The 16,600-nt window shown below is 50.5% G+C and overlaps 2 protein-coding genes across 4 annotated transcripts in view; both read left to right on the top strand.

The window, feature by feature from the left end:
- Positions 1–281: 281 nt before the first annotated feature.
- On the top strand, positions 282–9,090 carry Prrt4 (proline rich transmembrane protein 4). 3 transcript variants are annotated; one of them, XM_059256544.1, is made up of 5 exons: positions 282–933; positions 1,039–1,143; positions 1,494–1,619; positions 7,262–7,488; positions 8,526–8,693. In XM_059256544.1, the coding sequence occupies exons 1-5, from the start codon at positions 282–284 to the stop codon at positions 8,595–8,597; spliced, it is 1,182 nt and encodes a 393-aa protein (XP_059112527.1). In that variant the 3' UTR covers positions 8,598–8,693. The 3 variants fall into 3 exon arrangements, with proteins under 3 accessions (XP_059112527.1, XP_059112524.1, XP_059112526.1); XM_059256541.1 differs by having other exon boundaries at positions 7,262–9,090; XM_059256543.1 differs by lacking the exon at positions 7,262–7,488 and having other exon boundaries at positions 8,523–9,061.
- Positions 9,091–13,587: 4,497 nt separating this feature from the next.
- The window catches only part of Rbm28 (RNA binding motif protein 28), a 36,231-nt gene continuing 33,218 nt past the window's right edge, over positions 13,588–16,600 (top strand). The window contains exon 1 of the mRNA XM_059257461.1: positions 13,588–14,132. Within this exon, the coding sequence (XP_059113444.1) occupies positions 14,015–14,132 (118 nt within the window). The 5' untranslated portion in view covers positions 13,588–14,014. The remainder of the gene's footprint in view (positions 14,133–16,600) is intronic.

The raw sequence follows: 16,600 nt of genomic DNA, 5'->3' as shown, positions 1-16,600 counted from the left end.
GGTGGGGGTGAAGCGAAGAGATTTGGCCTGGAGGCTGCAGGTAGTGGAAGGGGCGGGCAAGAAGAGTTGTGCCTTTCTCGGGCAGAACATTTTGCCTCTTGCTCTTGCCTCTGCTTCTCTGTGACTAGAGCTTCTGCCTCGGGCCTGCGATGTTGGGAAAGAGAAGAGGGTGGTAGAGGCCCGAACTCACAGGACTTCTCCTCCCTCTAGGACCCTTGAGCTCACAAGGTGCTGAAGAAGTGAGCCTCCTGCCCACTCAGGCTGCTGAGCCAGCAGGGGCCATGGCGGGCCTCGGCTGCCTGGAACTGGGGCTGTTCTGCTGGGTGCTGCTCGCTGTTCCTGTGGGTCCCCAGCCAGCTTCCTCTGCCCCCGGTGCCCCTCTTACCACTCTGACCCCAGCACCTCAGAGTGAGGCCTCCATGCTGTCTCTCAACCTGGGACTAAACTTCAAATTCCATCTTCGGGGACCTGCTGCTGTCTGGGGGAGCCCCGTCACAGAGACCCATCCTCTCTCTCCTGGGCTAGGCCAGGAGTCTGAGGAGGAGGTAGAAGGTGATCTGAGGACTGATCCTCTTTGGGAACTACTGGTGGGTTCCCCTGGGAATTACCTCTCAGAGTGGGGCTCTGCGGAGGGCAGCTCTACACCCCGGGCCTCCTCCCTGCCTCCCGAGTCCACACCCCCCGTCTCTGGGCCCACCAAGCAGCCCACCGCTCCCTCTCAGCCTAGGATGGGCACTGTGACCTGGGCTACTGCTCTGACAGCTACAGCACCTACAACCAGTGCTCCCAGGCCTCATCAGAGTGAGCTTGAGCTGAAGTTTGGTGTGGCTTTGAGAGCAGGTGCAGCCCCGACTCTCGGCCATCGGTCCCTGCCGCTGCTGCCCAGCCTGCGGGCCAGCCTGGCGGAGATTGCTGGGCGCCTGGGACCCTTTGGTAAGTAGCCACCCCATTTGAGATGAATCCCTACTGGGCAGCAGTTGATAAGTCTCCCTGTCCACTAGTAGACAGGAGGCAGCTTCAGCCAGGCTTATTTTGCAGGGTTCTTTGGCACTACCCTATCTCCACTCCGGAACTTCTCAGGCCAGAGTTCATCAGGCACCACAGCACATCCAAGCTCTGCTTCTGAAGTGTCAGATTCTCCCGGTGAGAATTGTGTTACTGTTATGAATTGTAATGTACATACCTGTGTTTTCCGATGGTCTTAGGTGACCCCAGTGAAAGGGTCGATCAAATCCCCAGAGGGGTCGAGACTCACAGGTTGAGAACCACCGCTATAGGACTCGGTCTAGTGCTCCTTGGGGAAGCAATCTGTTTGCTCTGTTGACTCTGATGTGGTGCCTGTGGTTTAATTCATGGTGTACATGTGGCTACAGTTGCTGGGGCAGTGGCTTCCTTGGGACAAGCTCTGGGGAAGGATAGAATTTTCTTCAAACCCTCCCAAGCCACTGCCAGTGGGTAGGATGACATTTGAGGCCTATATGCTCCTGTTACAGGGCTCTTCGGTACCACTCGGTCCCTACCGCCACCTCTCCTGGAAAGAGAGTTCTCAAGCTCAGGCCTGTCGGACTTAGCAGCTTCCCCAAGCTCTGCCTCAATCAAGACAACGCTAGCACAACATGGTAAGCATACACGTCATTTGAAACAGACACACTACATGTCACACATTCAGCAGTGTCCTGGGACCTTTCTATGTCATTGTCCTCATAACCATACCACCTGTTACCTCACCCATCACTATGGAGAAATTATACATTAATGATCTAACAAGTATTGCCTGGGAAGGTGCCACGTGGTGTTAGGTAAGGGTTCTCTGAGATGTTTGCTGCCATAGACAGAGTAGGACAGAAAGAGATAAGCCAGAGCCAGCTAGTGCAAGACCTACTTCATGATTTCTACAACATTTCCACTCATCCCATCCTCCACACCGGGTGCCTGGCCTTCCTTCCTACCATCACTCCACCCAGCCTTGGGGTTTTCTCCTCTGCCATTTGATCTGCCATGGCATGATGTCAGACCTGGGCAAGGTCGAGCCCTTCACAGAGAAAACATTAAAGAGGAGACCATGAACAGACAGATGGCACCTGTGTTTAGGGAGCCTTTCAGAACATGCCCCTAGACAGGTGGATGGTGCAGAGGAAACATTTGACCTCTTTGCGTTGAAGTCTTCTCCCTTACCTAGGGTCTGGTAATGATAGAATCCCTAATGTCTCCAGGTTGTGTGAACCCTTGCTAGATACCAAGTAGAAATTCGTTAACCAGTAGCTTCTTAACCTTGTTTCTTGCTTGCACTGTACCCCAAATACACATTCAGACTCAGCCTTTCAGACACCCTGGCCTTGGCCCCACCTGGTGATGGGATGACAGAGTTGCCAGGGCAGGGGGTACAGGTGCCCAAAGAGAGGCTTTGCTAGATGAGGCCATGAGCACCATGGGGAGAGACTCCCAGCCCAGCTTTGCTCTGCTAAAGACTTCCTGTGCTTGTGAAGCATCTAAGCCCCCTCTACTGTGCTCAGTGGTGGATACCCTGGCTTCTTCCAGCCCCCAGCCTGACAATGCTCTGTATTTTAGGGCTTTCTTCAGCTGTCATCATAGTGGTCCCTCTATGTGTATAAGGAATGGCCACTGCCTTGTCCAGTTGTGTGCAGCGGCAGCAGGATCTGCTGTGGGTGGGGGGCAGTTGTGTGCCTCAGGGGATAGATGCTGGCTGGCATTCTGTCAGCCTGGGTGACAGTGCTGGCCAGGCAGGTTTAATGAGTCTGGACAGTATCAGAGGCAGCCCAGCCTCACAACCCCCCTCTCTCCACTCCAGCCTCACTGGTGGCTGCAGGAACCCAGACTCTTCTTGCTGCTTCTCTTACATAAACCGGGAAGCCTGGGTCAATCCTTACTCAAAGGGAGGGGGGGTAATAACAAATATATTTTTTTTCATTTTTTTGTTTGTTTTAAGATAGGGTCTCATGTAGCCCAGGCTGGCCTCAAACTGACTTTGTAGCTGAGGCTTGCTTTGAACTCCTGATCCTCCTGCCCCTGCCTCACAAGTGCTGGTATTGTGTGTGTCCTACCATACCGAGTATCCTAGGATCTTTCTAACTGAAGTGTCATTTACATTGTGCCACAACATAGGTCTGCTGTGCACTGGGTCCCCTTTTCTTGGACCATAGCTTGTGTCCAACCCATTTACACATTGACAATTTATAACGGGTTCTACCATATCCAAGGATTTCAGGCCCATTGATAAGTCCTCACTGCTGTTCCTGACCATACTAGCAGGCCTGGGCTATGAATGCCCAATACCTGGGCCATCTAGTTGTTAAATATTTCCAGTGTCACTGTTACAGAGTATCGGTCTCCACAATGCTGGAGTTGGGGGTAGGGAGAAGGATGCAGCCAAACCATTAAATGGGCTGCAGCTTCCAGCATCCAGAGTGGATTCCTCAGCCCTTTGATCTTGGCGGCTGGTGGATAATCAGACCTGGCTTTTCCTGGACCTAGATTATCCTTTCCCATCCCCCTCCTCAGCCAGCCCTGCCTCACCAATTACTCATGTTGACATCCCATCTTTTCTTTTCATTCACCCCTGAGGTCAAGGGGCCGCAAGGACAGGGTGGAACCTCCCTGAAGGGGTGGCCTGCTCAGGATCCATCTCCTGGGAATATAGGGAGTATAGGACCACTGTCTTCTAGGGAAAACTCAAGGCAGTTTGTTTCTGAGGAAGCTACACATGAAAGGACGAGAGATGAGGGCAAGTGGACCCTTCACAGGCAGAAGCTTTAATAAGCCTGCTCATCTACAGTCTCCTATTTGCCTCCATCCACGCTTGGCTCAGTGGGGCTCTCTGGACAAACGATGGTCCTCAGGAACATGGTTCCAAACTGCGAAGTCTGTGTTTGATACTTGAGGTGTCTCTTGTGCTCTGCCCATTTTCTGTGCTGGATTTTTATAAATGTTGAAATTCGCTCTATTGACCATCATGCTTGGGGACAGAGTTGAGAAACGGGGTTTCGAATGGCCCATAAGTGAGAAGTGGATGTGGTCTCTGGGAGCACTTGTCTGTATGGTAAGCAGAGGAGAGGCTGAGAAATGACAGGCTGGGGCAGACTATAGGATCCTGGGCAGGAAAAGGACAAATGAAACCAAGGTAATCCAGTAACGTAGTAGCAGTAGGTTAGACCAGGGCATCAGAAAATGAGGAGAAGGGTGTATTAGTTTGATGTGCTGACATAAGGCTGATGCCTCCTCTGACCAGCAGGCTACCTGTTTGTAACTGAATGGGTATTGGGGAGAGTTTAGGTCCTCAACCTAGTGTCCTTCAAACAACTCAAACTGAGATAGTAGATTGATATTCACTCACTGGTCTTCCTAAACAAGTTTAGGATGTGTGAGGGCTTTCCACACAGATCATAGCCTTAAGTTGTCAAGGCTGGAGACCATCCATCACTCTAGCTCCAGGGGATGCAACACCCTCTTCCGGCTTTTGTGGGTACCTGTACTCACCTGTCAATACCCACCCCCAACACACATAATTACAAATAAAATAGATCTCCAAAAAGAACTAATTCGAGGCCAGAACTGATCACACACAAACATAAACTGATGATCGATCAGAGGTGAACATTAACTAGTCATGATACTGTCCAGAATTATATATTGAATGATCTTTTTCCATACTAGGCACATACACGTCTCATTTATCTTCCACGACTGTTCTGTGTAATAGTCTTACCCAGTTCAGATTTGAGGAATAGGATGGAATGGGAACCAGAGTGCATGCTGCCACTTGTAGCTGGCAGGGAGCTGTGTGCTTAATTTTCTGGTTGCTACCTCCGTGCCTGTCCTAGTTGTCCAATTCTTCTTCCCTCCTCTCTATTGAGCTGCCCGGGACTTCACTCTTTTTCCTTCTGTTGGGGTTTTGCAGTTCCTAACATGAGGGAGAACTGTCTAGGGTGGGTGTTCCTGGGTTTTTCTTCATCATCCAGCTGGGGCATGTCTGGGGCATGACTGGGCATGGCTGGGGCATGGGCACACAACCAGGGTAAGAGTGTAACCACCAGAAACCCCTTACTCTTCAGCACACACCTGTCTCCTGTCCCTCCACCCCCACCTGGCTGTCTCTAGCCTTTACTACCACCTTTTCTCCCTCCGTTCTTGCCTGCCGCTGCCCGCTGAACCTTCAAGGTGCAGGAAGACATCCACTTCTATCACCTCCCATTCTGTTTGCCATGGGAGGATCTCTGAGTCTAGCTTTTTTGAACTCCTCATGCTCCAGGAGAGCAGAACCAAGGGTCTCAATCCTTCCCACTCTTCACTGACTTCCCTTCTCCTAAGAGATGTGGGAGATGTTGGGAGCATAGGATGAGGCTAGAGCCCGAGTTAGCAGACCCTAGCAGACGTGAGGGGCTCACTTATTTAGATAGCATGTTATCCCACTATGATCTCCCTGATTGTTCCTTTGAGGGAGCTCAAGGCCACCCTCTGAGACTCAGGGGAGCCCATCCTAATACTATTTTGTATAAAGTGGGAGTAGAGACACCTATAGTAACAGTTGTACTAGAGGGTGTAGATGTGGCTGTGTGGTAGAGCACGGGGGTCAAGGGAGAGAGTATTTAGTGTGAGCCTCGTCTAGTAGCCGATGCTGTAGCCCTAGCACCTAGGTCACTGAGGCACAATGATGGTTTTGAGTTAAGAGGGCAGCCTGGTCTACAAAGTGAGACCCTATCTCATAAACATAACAAAACAAACAATGAAAAGCCCTAGACTAACAGCTTTGTGGATGAATCAGGATGGAGGTTACTGCCATTCATTGGCTAAGCATTGGGGTGTAGCCTGTAGGAAGAACACTTAATAAGAAAGCGTGTTCTTAGAATGCTAGTGCAGGGGAATCTTATCTCTTTCCCTACTCTTCATGTGCATGCATGTATTCACATGCATGTGTTCACGCATGCTCTGTGACTAGGAACAAGAGAGTGTTGCAAAGGGACAGGTGAAGGACTATTCTAGTCCTAGACATGGCTAGGAGTCAGGGGTTGTGGGTTTTTTTTTTTTTTTACTCTTTTGGCTCTTTGCCTCTTTGTTCTTTGCTCTTTTGGGTGCCCACCACCCAGCTCTCAAATAAATACACATGGAGGTTTATTCTTCCTTATAAATGCCCGGCCTTAGCTTGGCTTGTTGCTAGCCAGCTTTTCTTAACTTAAATTATCCCATCTACCTTTTGTCTCTGGGCTTTTTCCTTTTCTTACTTCTGTATATCTTACTTTCCCTCTTATTCTGTGACTTGCTGTGGAGCTGTGTGGCTGGGTAGCTGGCCCCTGACATCTTCCTCTCCTCTTCTTGCTTCTTCCTTGATCCTTTCCTTCCAGATTTTTCCTTCTATTTATCCTCTCTGCCTGCCAGCCCCACCTATCCTTTCTCCTCCCTTGCTGTTGGCCATTCAGCTCTTTATTAGACCATCAGGTATTTTAGACAGGCTCAGTAATACAGCTCCACAGAGTTAAACAAATGTAACATAAAAGAATGCAACACATCCTTGCATCATTAAACAAATATTCCACAGCATAAATAAATGCAACACAAGTAATATTCCACAACAGTCAGGTGTGTGTGTTTGTGCGCATGTGTGTGGTGTGTGTGTGTGTGTGTGTGTGTGTGTGTGTGTGTGTGTAGAAATGGTACTGTGGGACAGTTTATTGTGGGAAAGGGATGCAGATTGGTGCTCAGATCTGGGTCCTAGTACTATGACTATTTGTGACCTTGTGAAAGTCCTTTTGAAGAACCTCAGTTTCTTCTTCTGGTAAATAAGAGGGTTCATTTATTCAGTGAAAACTATCCAGTGCCTCACACATGCCACAAACCATTTAAGCACGGAGATTCATATGTGTGCAAAGGAAACGAAAATTTTGTTCTCATAAAACTTCTTCTCTGGTGTGGGGATTGGTCTGGAGGGGACAGCCACACAGTTCCTTCCAGTTGCAAAGTTCAGTAACTTCTTAAGAAAACCCCTCCCCCAACCCAGTAAAATCAAGGAGCGATGGGGGGTGGGGTGAGGGGGTGGGGTGGTCAACAGTGGATAGATGGGAGCAGAGTGATCGCTGAAAGCTTCAGCCTGGAGGGTGGGGTTCTGGGAGGAGAGATGAAAAACAGGCTCCTTATAGATGCACTCAGATTTCTAGCTGAGGGCTGGCAGTGTGCGTGTGTGTGTGTGTGGGGGAGGGTGGCGGCGGGGGCAGGCTGCTAACCGCTTCAGCCAAATGTTTTCTGTCCACAGACCCCACTGTCTCCACTTCTGGTCCATATGAACCCTTTCCTGCCAGTTTCGGGAACCCTTCAGTACAGCCTGAATGCGATCCAGATTCGTGTAGTGAGTCCCTGTTGCCCGACGACTTGGGGCAGCCTCCTGCCTCCCCGCTGCCTCTCTTCTTCTTGACCCTGGAGGCCGACTGGGCAGAGGCCAAGGCTCGCTGGGGCCTGGCCTGGGAAGCCCATGTCTATGGGGCAGGAGCGCTCTTTGGCCTGGTGGCCCTGCTGGCTCTGTTGGCTCTGGCCCTCTTGCCCTGGCGTTGCCCTCCCGGCGCCCCCTGCCTGGCGTTACTGGATCTGCTGCTGCTCTTGGCGGGGACCACTCGGGCCTTCCCGCTCTTCTACGACGCCTACGGGCACCGCGACCGGCTGCCCACCCTCGCCTGGCTGCTGCTGCAGGACCTTCCGCAGCCCTGCCTAGCCGCAGGCTTGGGGCTGGCTTGCCTGCTGCTGGCCCGGCCGCGCACGCCGCGGTGCCCCGCCAGCTTGGCTGCGCTGCTGCTGCTGCTGGGGCTGGGGCTGGCGGCCGCGGCCACCCTGGGGAGTGCGGTGCACCGCCCGCTGCGGCCGCTGCGGCTCGCCTCCCGTGGGCTGCACGCCTTCCTCGCTGCCTTCCTGTCGGCGCTCCTTCTGGCGCTCTCTTGCTGGGGTGGCCGGCGGCGGCGAGCCGGAGCACCCTTGGGAGGGTCTGGCTTCAAGGGCTCTACGCCTGTCCCGCAAGTGCGCAGCCCCTTCGCCCCGCGGGAGTCCTGGAGGCGCGCGGCGCGCACAGCCCCGGTGGCCGGTACCTTTGGGCTGCTGAGCGGAGCCCTGCAGGGCTACGAGGTGCTTCACGCCCTGGGCTACGGCGCCCAAGCCGGCTTGGAGGGGCCCTGGCCCTGGTGGGCCTTCCAGCTAGGGCTGCGTCTGGGCGAGGTGGGTGTCGCGCTCCCCTTGGCGCTGCTGGGTCTCTACCCGGCGCTCTGCAGCCCTCGTGTGCCGAGGCGCTGCTGGGCCAAGCTCTTCCGATTGTCGCCGGGACACGCTGCCCCGCTGCTGCCAGGAGGCTGGGTCCCTGGAACCCGGGACAAGGAGCCCCTGGGTAGCGCGATCTCGCGTGGGGACGCGGAGCTGCTGCAGCTGTGCGCCCTAGCGGGCCCAGGTCCCGACCTCCTACTCCAGGGTGGCGGCTGCCGGGGCTTCGAAGGTGCCGGGGCCAACCCAACGCGGTCACCAGCTTCCTCCCCTAGCAGCGATTGCACGGTGGACTTCCGCCCGCCTTCACCCATCAACTTGCGGCGCAGCATCGAGGAGGCCCTCTGTAGCGAGGCGCTGCTGGCTCCTGGCCTCTTTCAGGGCACTGCATTTGGGGAAGCCCTTCCTGGGCTCGGCCTCTACCGCACCATCTCACTGGGGAACAAGACAGGGGCAGGATCCAGTGAGAGGTCGGAGAAGGTCCCTGGATCTCCAGCGCCTGCTGAGCTCCCTTCTCCTGGGGCCTGGCCCGCAGGCAGCAGCGCCTCATCTGGCTCTCTGTGCGGACTCTCACGCGACAGCTCGTCCATGCTTCTGTGTTCCAGCCCCGACAGGCCCCCGCGCTGTCCGCTTGTCTGCGTCCTCAGTCCCCCGCGGTCCTCAGGGAGCAGCCCCAACCTCCCAGCCTCAGGATCCTACCAGGCCCTATCCCCACCCTCCCGCGACTCCCCTGAACATTCTTCTGAGCTGCAGGCTGAGGAGGCATTGCTGCAAGAGCAATTCCTGGATGCCTGCCGACAGATTGACGAGCTGAGCGTGGGCAGCGACACCATAGACCTGTGAAGAGGCGGCTATCTCACAGCCAAACCGCTTGCCCCTTTTCTGGCTTCTAATCTGCCCAAGACCTGCACACTGTAATCATTCCCAATTCTGCCTGGTCCAGATACCTCTTTTTGATTCCTCCTCATCCAGGGGCCCCTGGGTGGGTGGGTCAGCAACCAGGCTCTGTGGATTGGGAATCAGTGCCAACTTCTCTGGAGCCGCGGGTGCCGATGCCCCCAGCTGCAATTTTAGGCTGGCAGGGGCTCACTTTCCTTGGCTTTCACCAGCAATAAGGCTCCAAGGTGCTCCACTCCAGACCACCCCCACCCTTACCCTGGTGCTGAGTGAGACAGCTATCTTCAGAAGACCTAGGGCCCTGTCTGGGCTCCGTACCCACTTCCGCCATCTCCTTCACCGAACCCTTCCCTGAAGATGGACCTGTGGCCCTATCCAAGAGACTACAGCAGCTGGTTGGGAAATGGGCGTTTTCAGACTCAATGTACCAATAAAATATTTTCAGAGGAGAATGTTCCGACCTTCTTGGAAAAGCTTAAAGGGGGCTACAACTTGAGCAGCCCCACCAGAGGCGGAAGTGGAGCGGGTCTGCCTCAGACTCCCGAGGACCTTCACACAAAAGTGAGGATTCTTGTGGTGAGTGAGTCTTGAGGGCCACCCCTGGAAGCGGCCCATCTGACTGCCTGGCAAGTGTCTTTTCCTAGAGGGGACACAGTCCAGAGAGGTGGGGGCAGGACACTTTAGCCCTTGGTGAAATGCCTTTGTTCCTCAGAACCTGGCATCAGGTCTTGGGAGACAGCTTCCTGGGAGCTAGTTAATAATAAAGATCTTTACTGAAAGATGGACACACATGTTAAAGGGCCTGATCGCCTCAGGTTGGGCAATCCACGACCTGCCTGCCAAGTTCCCATGGGAATTTACAAAGAAGAAACTGCCTTTTCTCATCCACGGGGTCTCTTTGAGCTGGGCCCTCAAGGACCCCAGCTGCCTTTTCCACAGGGCTCCCATCTCAGCTCCTCAATGGTGAAAGTCTGTCTCCACTGCCCACCTCTTGCCACAGGCACAGCTTAGCTGTCAAAGTAGAGCTCAAGGCAGATATCCATGAGCACATCCAGCCACCAGAAGGGAGTCGCCTTCCCCTCCCCAGAGCATTTAGCCTCCAGTTATATATACTCTGTCTTTGTCATTTGCCCAAGATGTAGTGGTTCATAGCGACATAAAAGCAGGGTCTTGGAACAGGTTTGAAAATGAAAAGCTGGCCGTGTTTGGCAGATGTCCTGCATATCACAGAGGGACCTGCAGAGGCATACACATTAGGCTCCACATGGAAAAATCCAGGAATTTTAGTGATTCCACACGCGCGGACACTCGTGTGCATGCCCCCTTCCAAACTTGGATCATCAGCTAATGGGGGTTGGAGAAAGGAGGCAAGGAGCCAAGAGAGAAGCAGAAAAGGAGGTGAGGAGGGGCCGAGGCCCTTGTCCCCTGAAAATGAAGATCTGCCTTAATTGAGGAGAGCATCCAGGGTCTCAGACCTCAGAGGGAGGAAGGAAGACGGGGACGTCTGAGGGAGAATAAGAGTCCCAGTGGAGAAGAGAAATGGGAGGCAGTGGTGCAGGCGAGGCTGAGGGATGGACCTGGAGTGGTCCTGACCATGCCTCCTCCATCACCTGGCTCAGCGTGCCTCAGAAATTCTTGCTGCATCCCCACTCTGGGCGAAGGCCCAGAGAACTGCCAGCTTCCTAATTACAGGCATTTCTCACTGGTGTCATAGCGGCTGCAGTGTGCTCAGCACTGGCACCGCATTGTATCATGCAAGGAATGCTCGCTGCTCTGCGAAACTGCTCTTTTTCTTAGCCCCGGTTTCCCTTCCAGCTGCTGCTCATCTGCATCTGCTTGCACCCAGTCCTCTGTCCTCTCTTCCTCATGCTCATCCTCTCCCAGCTGCTCTCATGCTCATTCTCCTCAATGAACCGATTGGCTTCATGTGCTCCCCTCCCCTGAGCACAGCAGCCCAAATCTGGAGCTTCCCGGTTCAGTCTGTCTCTGTTTATCTCTCACAGACACTTGTTTTCTGTCTGAGAGCTCTGAATGCAGCTGATGAGAAAAGAGGCCAAAAGGAATAGTTCTCATTACTCACCAGATCCAACACTTGGTTGATTTTCCTTCATAAGAATTGCTTCTAGGGCTGGAGAGATGGCTCAGGAATTAGGAGAAACTTCCTTTATTTCAGAGGACCTGAGTTCAGTTCCCAGAACTCACATTGGGCTGCTCACAATTGAAAGTGACTTCAGCTCTAGGCGATCTGATGCTCTCTTCTGTCCTTCATGGGCACCTCGCCATCACATGTCATGCACACACACCCCTACACTCACTCACATAAATCAAATAAAAATAAATCCTAAAAAGATTACCCTTACCCCTTTCACTTACAAAGAAGCCAAGTGTTCAGTTAGCTCCACCTTTTCATCTCGGGCCTTATCCCTTAACCCAAAGCAGACTTCTTAGAAGGAATACATCCTGCAGTTCCAAACCTTTGTACTGGGAGGGACCGAGAGACAACTTTCATTCATTCATGAATTCATCCACTCTATTAAAAATATTTATCAAATGCTCATAATATGTCAGGTGATGAGGATAAAAGGGCATAAGCCATGAATATGTGATACTTCAGGTCTTGTGGAGGAAATGCAATCACTAGTTACAGAAAGAGTCATTAATAATACAAGCAATTATTACAGTTGTGAGAAGTGGAAAGAATAAGAACTACCTAATCTTATAGAAGGCTTGGCTTATGGGGAGAGTGAGGAGTGGAGCCATAGGGATGGGGCCCGAGAAAGGCTGGCTAAGAACAACCCAGGCTTCTCCTCCTTCCTTTCCAGGCTTCAGCACATTGATGGATGAGGGATAGGCCGGCAGTTTATTTCCCTTGGAAGCCACCTCACAGGGTCCCGTGGCTCCCACTATTTAATAAAGAACACTGCATGTGTCCTGAGTAGATGGATGAGCAAATATTCTTGACTGAAGAACCATGCGCCCTAACTAATATGAATGGATAGAAGGGGATGGGGGCAGGAAACAGATGGGGGAATCTACATTTGAATAAAGGGGAAGATAGAAAGGGTCAGTTTTACTGTGTATTCGACTAGGGACAGAGAACCCTGCACTATGGGTATTTGCTGCCCCCTGATGGACACAGGGAGTTTAGTCTTTTGTCCTTTAATGAAAAATTGAATTTAGGGTATTTAGAACTTTTTTTGGGGTGGGGTGGGGTGGGCGGGGGGAGGTTTACAAATGTATATTGAACTCCCCTATATCTACTACAGCTATGACTAGGCTCCCCAAACTTACAACTTAGTATTTGAGGATAGAATTTTGATTTTTTTTTTTTTTTTTTTTTTTTTTTTTTGAGACAGGGTTTCTTTGTGTAGCTTTGGTGCCTGTCCTGGAACTCGCTCTGTACACCAGGCTGGCCTTGAACTCACAGAGATCTGCCTGGCTCTGCCTCCCGAGTGCTGGGATTAAAGGTGTGCGCCACCACCACCTGGCAGCATTTTGACTCTTAAGGTGGTTGTGGGGTGGAGGAAAGAATATGGAACCACAAACCAACTTTATTTAAAAGATTCTACTTAACTCCTTTTGCCCATTTTACTCTTTATGCTGGATAGGGTTGACTTAATGGTAGCCTTGACAATCTATTTTTCTATTTCAGTGCTCTTTCTCCTGATTTATCTATTTAAATATAACTGTGGTATGGGCTCTTTTTTTCCAAAAGCACATACTATTTATTTGAAGTTAGCTAGGGCTTCATAAATTTCATGCTTAGCGGTCCCCACCCCCATCACTACCAAAAGTCATCCATTCATCTACCCCAAATATGCTGGAAGTGGATGGCTCTTGGGAATTTTCACTGGACCTTTCATCCTTTGTGGTGTTTTCTACCCACTATGTGGCTGTAATTGAAAAGTAACGATTTTAAAAGTGTCTCAGGTACTTTTTGCAGCTAGGCATTTCCAAGTGCAGCAGTTTCCATGTAGGACAGACAGTGATCCCACTGAGTGTCAAATACCGTGGTTAGCCCAGAGTCTGTCTGATGAATAGACACGAAGGAAGATGTTCTTTCTCTGTGCAGCAGTGTGTTCTAGGTCTGTGCATATAGCTGGGTGTTATGTTTGGCTTGGGGGTGCTCTGATGTGATCTTGCAGACATTTTTTATAAGATTAAAAAAATTGTCTCTCGCTCCATACTATTTTATATGAAGGCAGGGTTCCTGCCTTTTTTCAGGCAACCAGTTTTATCCCTAATGCCTGGCATATAGTAGGAGTTCAATAAGTACTTATTGAAAATATAACTTTGTAGTATTTGTTCTATGCGAATTTTAGTAGATACAATTTGTCTCCGAGGCCAGGTGACACTTTGTCTCATGTTTTCTGAGGATATGAAAATTGTTCAAATAACGTATGTCACATTCTTGTGTCTATGACGTTTTGGCCGAGGTTTTTGCGCGTAATTTGGGAATGTGTGGAGACCCTTCAGAAAATTTATTGAACACCCACTCTGTCAGATGTGGGCAAGGCTTAGAGGAAAAATGACTTCTGCCTGTTTTGATGAATTTGGGATCGATCTCCTGAATGAAAGATTTTAAGAGAGGGTAAATTGTTGATGTCAAGTTTCACTTAGTGGCAGGGGTAGTGCTAGGACAGCACGTAGACTGTCGCTCAGGAAGCTCCGCCCCCAGGACGTCATTTTTCTTTTTCATTCCGGAACTTTTCTTCCCTTCCCCACTGAGCTTCCTCCCCGGACTCTTGAGCAACGGGTACTTCCGGAGTCTCCCGGCAACTTGGCGTGGTCTTCCTGCCCGAACTCATCCCTGGACTCGCTGGCGCCCGTGAGGTCCACTCGTGGCCTCACAGGCTTGTTTCCCGGTCTCATGGCGGGTCTGACTCTATTTGTGGGCCGTCTCCCGCCCTCGGCTCGCAGTGAGCAGCTGGAAGAGCTGTTTAGTCAGGTGGGTCCGGTGAAGCAGTGCTTCGTGGTGACTGAGAAAGGTAAGGAGTGGGATGGCGGAGAGGGCTGGGTGCCCCTGGGAGCCAGAACACCCCGAATTTCAGGGAGCTGTGTAGTTATAGTTTGTTTTGAGACAAGGATCTCACTCTGTAGCCCTCCTGCCTCAGCCTTCTGAATCCTCTGATTAAATGACGTGAGCCATCCCGGCTACAAGCATCCAGTTCTTCCCCCTTTCCGAAGGTACGGGACCGGGAACTAAGTTTCTTTTCTAAACTGACTCTGCTGTAGGTTGGCCAATAGAGTCAATTTATGAAAGGCAAAACATCCACTTAACGTTTCTGTTGCGTTTTCCCCTTTGTTACACGTGTTCAAATGTTCAAAGGCTAACCTATTAGCCTGGCGTAATCGCCGCATTTGGGAGGCTGTGGCAGGAGGATTGCTGGGAATTCGAGGACAGCCTCGTCTATAATAGCCTCGTCAGGCCAGCTTGGATTACACAGTGAGACCCTGTCTCAAACGAACAACCCAAACTAACATTTAATAAAGCACCAGTATGGCCTGTTGAGTCAGATGATTGCCAGGCAGGGAGGGTGTTTAGCTTGACATAGGTTAACTTATTTAATGTTCTCAACAATCTTACATGGCAGAGAGTCTTAATCCCATTTTTTAAATACAGGAATATAAGCTTTAAGGACATTTAATGATTTGAAGTTTGTATGGTAAATAGAGGGCTCAGTTTGACCAGCATATGTGGAGCTCTTAGTATGCTTAGTATTTATCTGTTTGTTTGGCAAATACTTTTTTTTTTTTTGGTTTTTTTTTTTTTTTTTTTTTTTGAGACAGGGTTTCTCTGTGTAGCTTTGCGCCTTTCCTGGAACTCGCTTTGGAGACCAGGCTGGCCTCGAACTCACAGAGATCCACCTGGCTCTGCCTCCCGAGTGCTGGGATTAAAGGCGTGCGCCACCACCGCCCGGCTGGCAAATACTTCTTGAATGCCAGCTATGTTCCACAACATTGTTGGTCGTCCTTGGGGTACAGCAAACGTGTGACACTAAATCAGAAATCCTGTTCTTACGTATTTATGGTTGGAAAGACAGCCAATAAATAACCAAATTATATGTGGATAATGGTGATAAATGCTAAGGAGAAAAATAAAGTAAAAAGAGGGGGTTAGGGAGGTGTGTGTGTGTATGTACGGTGGCTAGGGAAGACCTGTCTGAGGAGAGAGTGAACTTAGAATTCCTAAGGGATAGAAGAGTCTGAATTCAGGAAGCAGCAACGTTGACATTAAAGCAGATGTGTCCTTGTATGAGAAGAGAGCAGGGTAGCCAGGGAGACAAGGGAAGTGGATACAAGAATTAGAAAATGAGGACCCGAGTACCAGGTCAGATAGGACCTTCCCGACCATTACAGATTTTTTTTTTTTTTTTTCCAAGACAGGATTTCTCTGTGTAGCTTTGCGCCTTTCCTGGAACTCACTTGGTAGCCCAGACTGGCCTCGAACTCACAGAGATCCGCCTGGCTCTGCCTCCCAAGTGCTGGGATTAAAGGCGTGTGCCACCACCGCCCGGCTCCATTACAGATTTTTATTCTCTTGTGGAGAAGTCATTGGTTTTAAGCAGAGAGCAATGACTGATGTTTTAGACTTACGTTTTGAAAGACTTTCTGGGTGCTGTGTGGTGAATAGACGTTTAGTGAATAGAGGAGAGGGGGCCAGCTGGTAGGCTCTAAAAATAATTTGGGGAGAAATTGTGGTGTTGGACCAAGATAATAGCAATAGAAGTGGGCAAAGTTGTTTTGTATGTGGACATTTGTTAAGGTAAAATAGGATCTGCTGAAGCATTAGATATGGAGTATGAACCAAAGAGGAGTTGTGGGGGTCAGGTCTGGTTCCAAGGATTTTGGCCTGAGTTACTGGAGAGATTGACCGGCTTGCAGTATGCTTCTCATTCTGCTTGGCATGCATTAGATTACCTAGTTTGGAGAATTGGCATGGATTAGAATGAAATAATTTTAATGATTTTCATGCAGAAGCATTTCTTTCTCAACAAGCCTTTCCTGGGACCCCTGGATAGATACTTTGTTACCCAGAACATCTATTTAGCTCTCCTTTAACTCAGCAGGCATTGTGGAGGTAGCTATCTCTGCCTTTCAACAGAGGAACTGGTGAGAACCCGCATCTGGTGGACTCTCCTTTCCCCTCCATGGTTTCTGAGTATGTGACTTGGGAGCCTGATATGTGCTAATAATCATCCCATCTTTAGCTTCTAGTTCCAGAACAAGTTATAGTTAAGGTTGTAAACATGGCTCTGCCTGCTGTGTAAGCCATGGCATCTGCCTGATTCTTTGTCATTTTAAGTATAGATACAGCTGAAGGGGTGAATGAGAGTGCTGTATATTAATGTATTTTTTTAAAGAATGAGCCCGAGTTCTTATTTGTTCATTTCTTGCATGTAAGTACTCTTCAATGACATCTTGGCCTAAGATTCATTGCCATAGTCCTTAACCA

This window comes from Peromyscus eremicus, chromosome 3 (assembly GCF_949786415.1).
Source record: "Peromyscus eremicus chromosome 3, PerEre_H2_v1, whole genome shotgun sequence".
In the NCBI taxonomy this organism is placed as follows: Eukaryota; Metazoa; Chordata; class Mammalia; order Rodentia; family Cricetidae; genus Peromyscus; species Peromyscus eremicus.
This window is presented reverse-complemented; position numbering and strand designations above follow the sequence as displayed.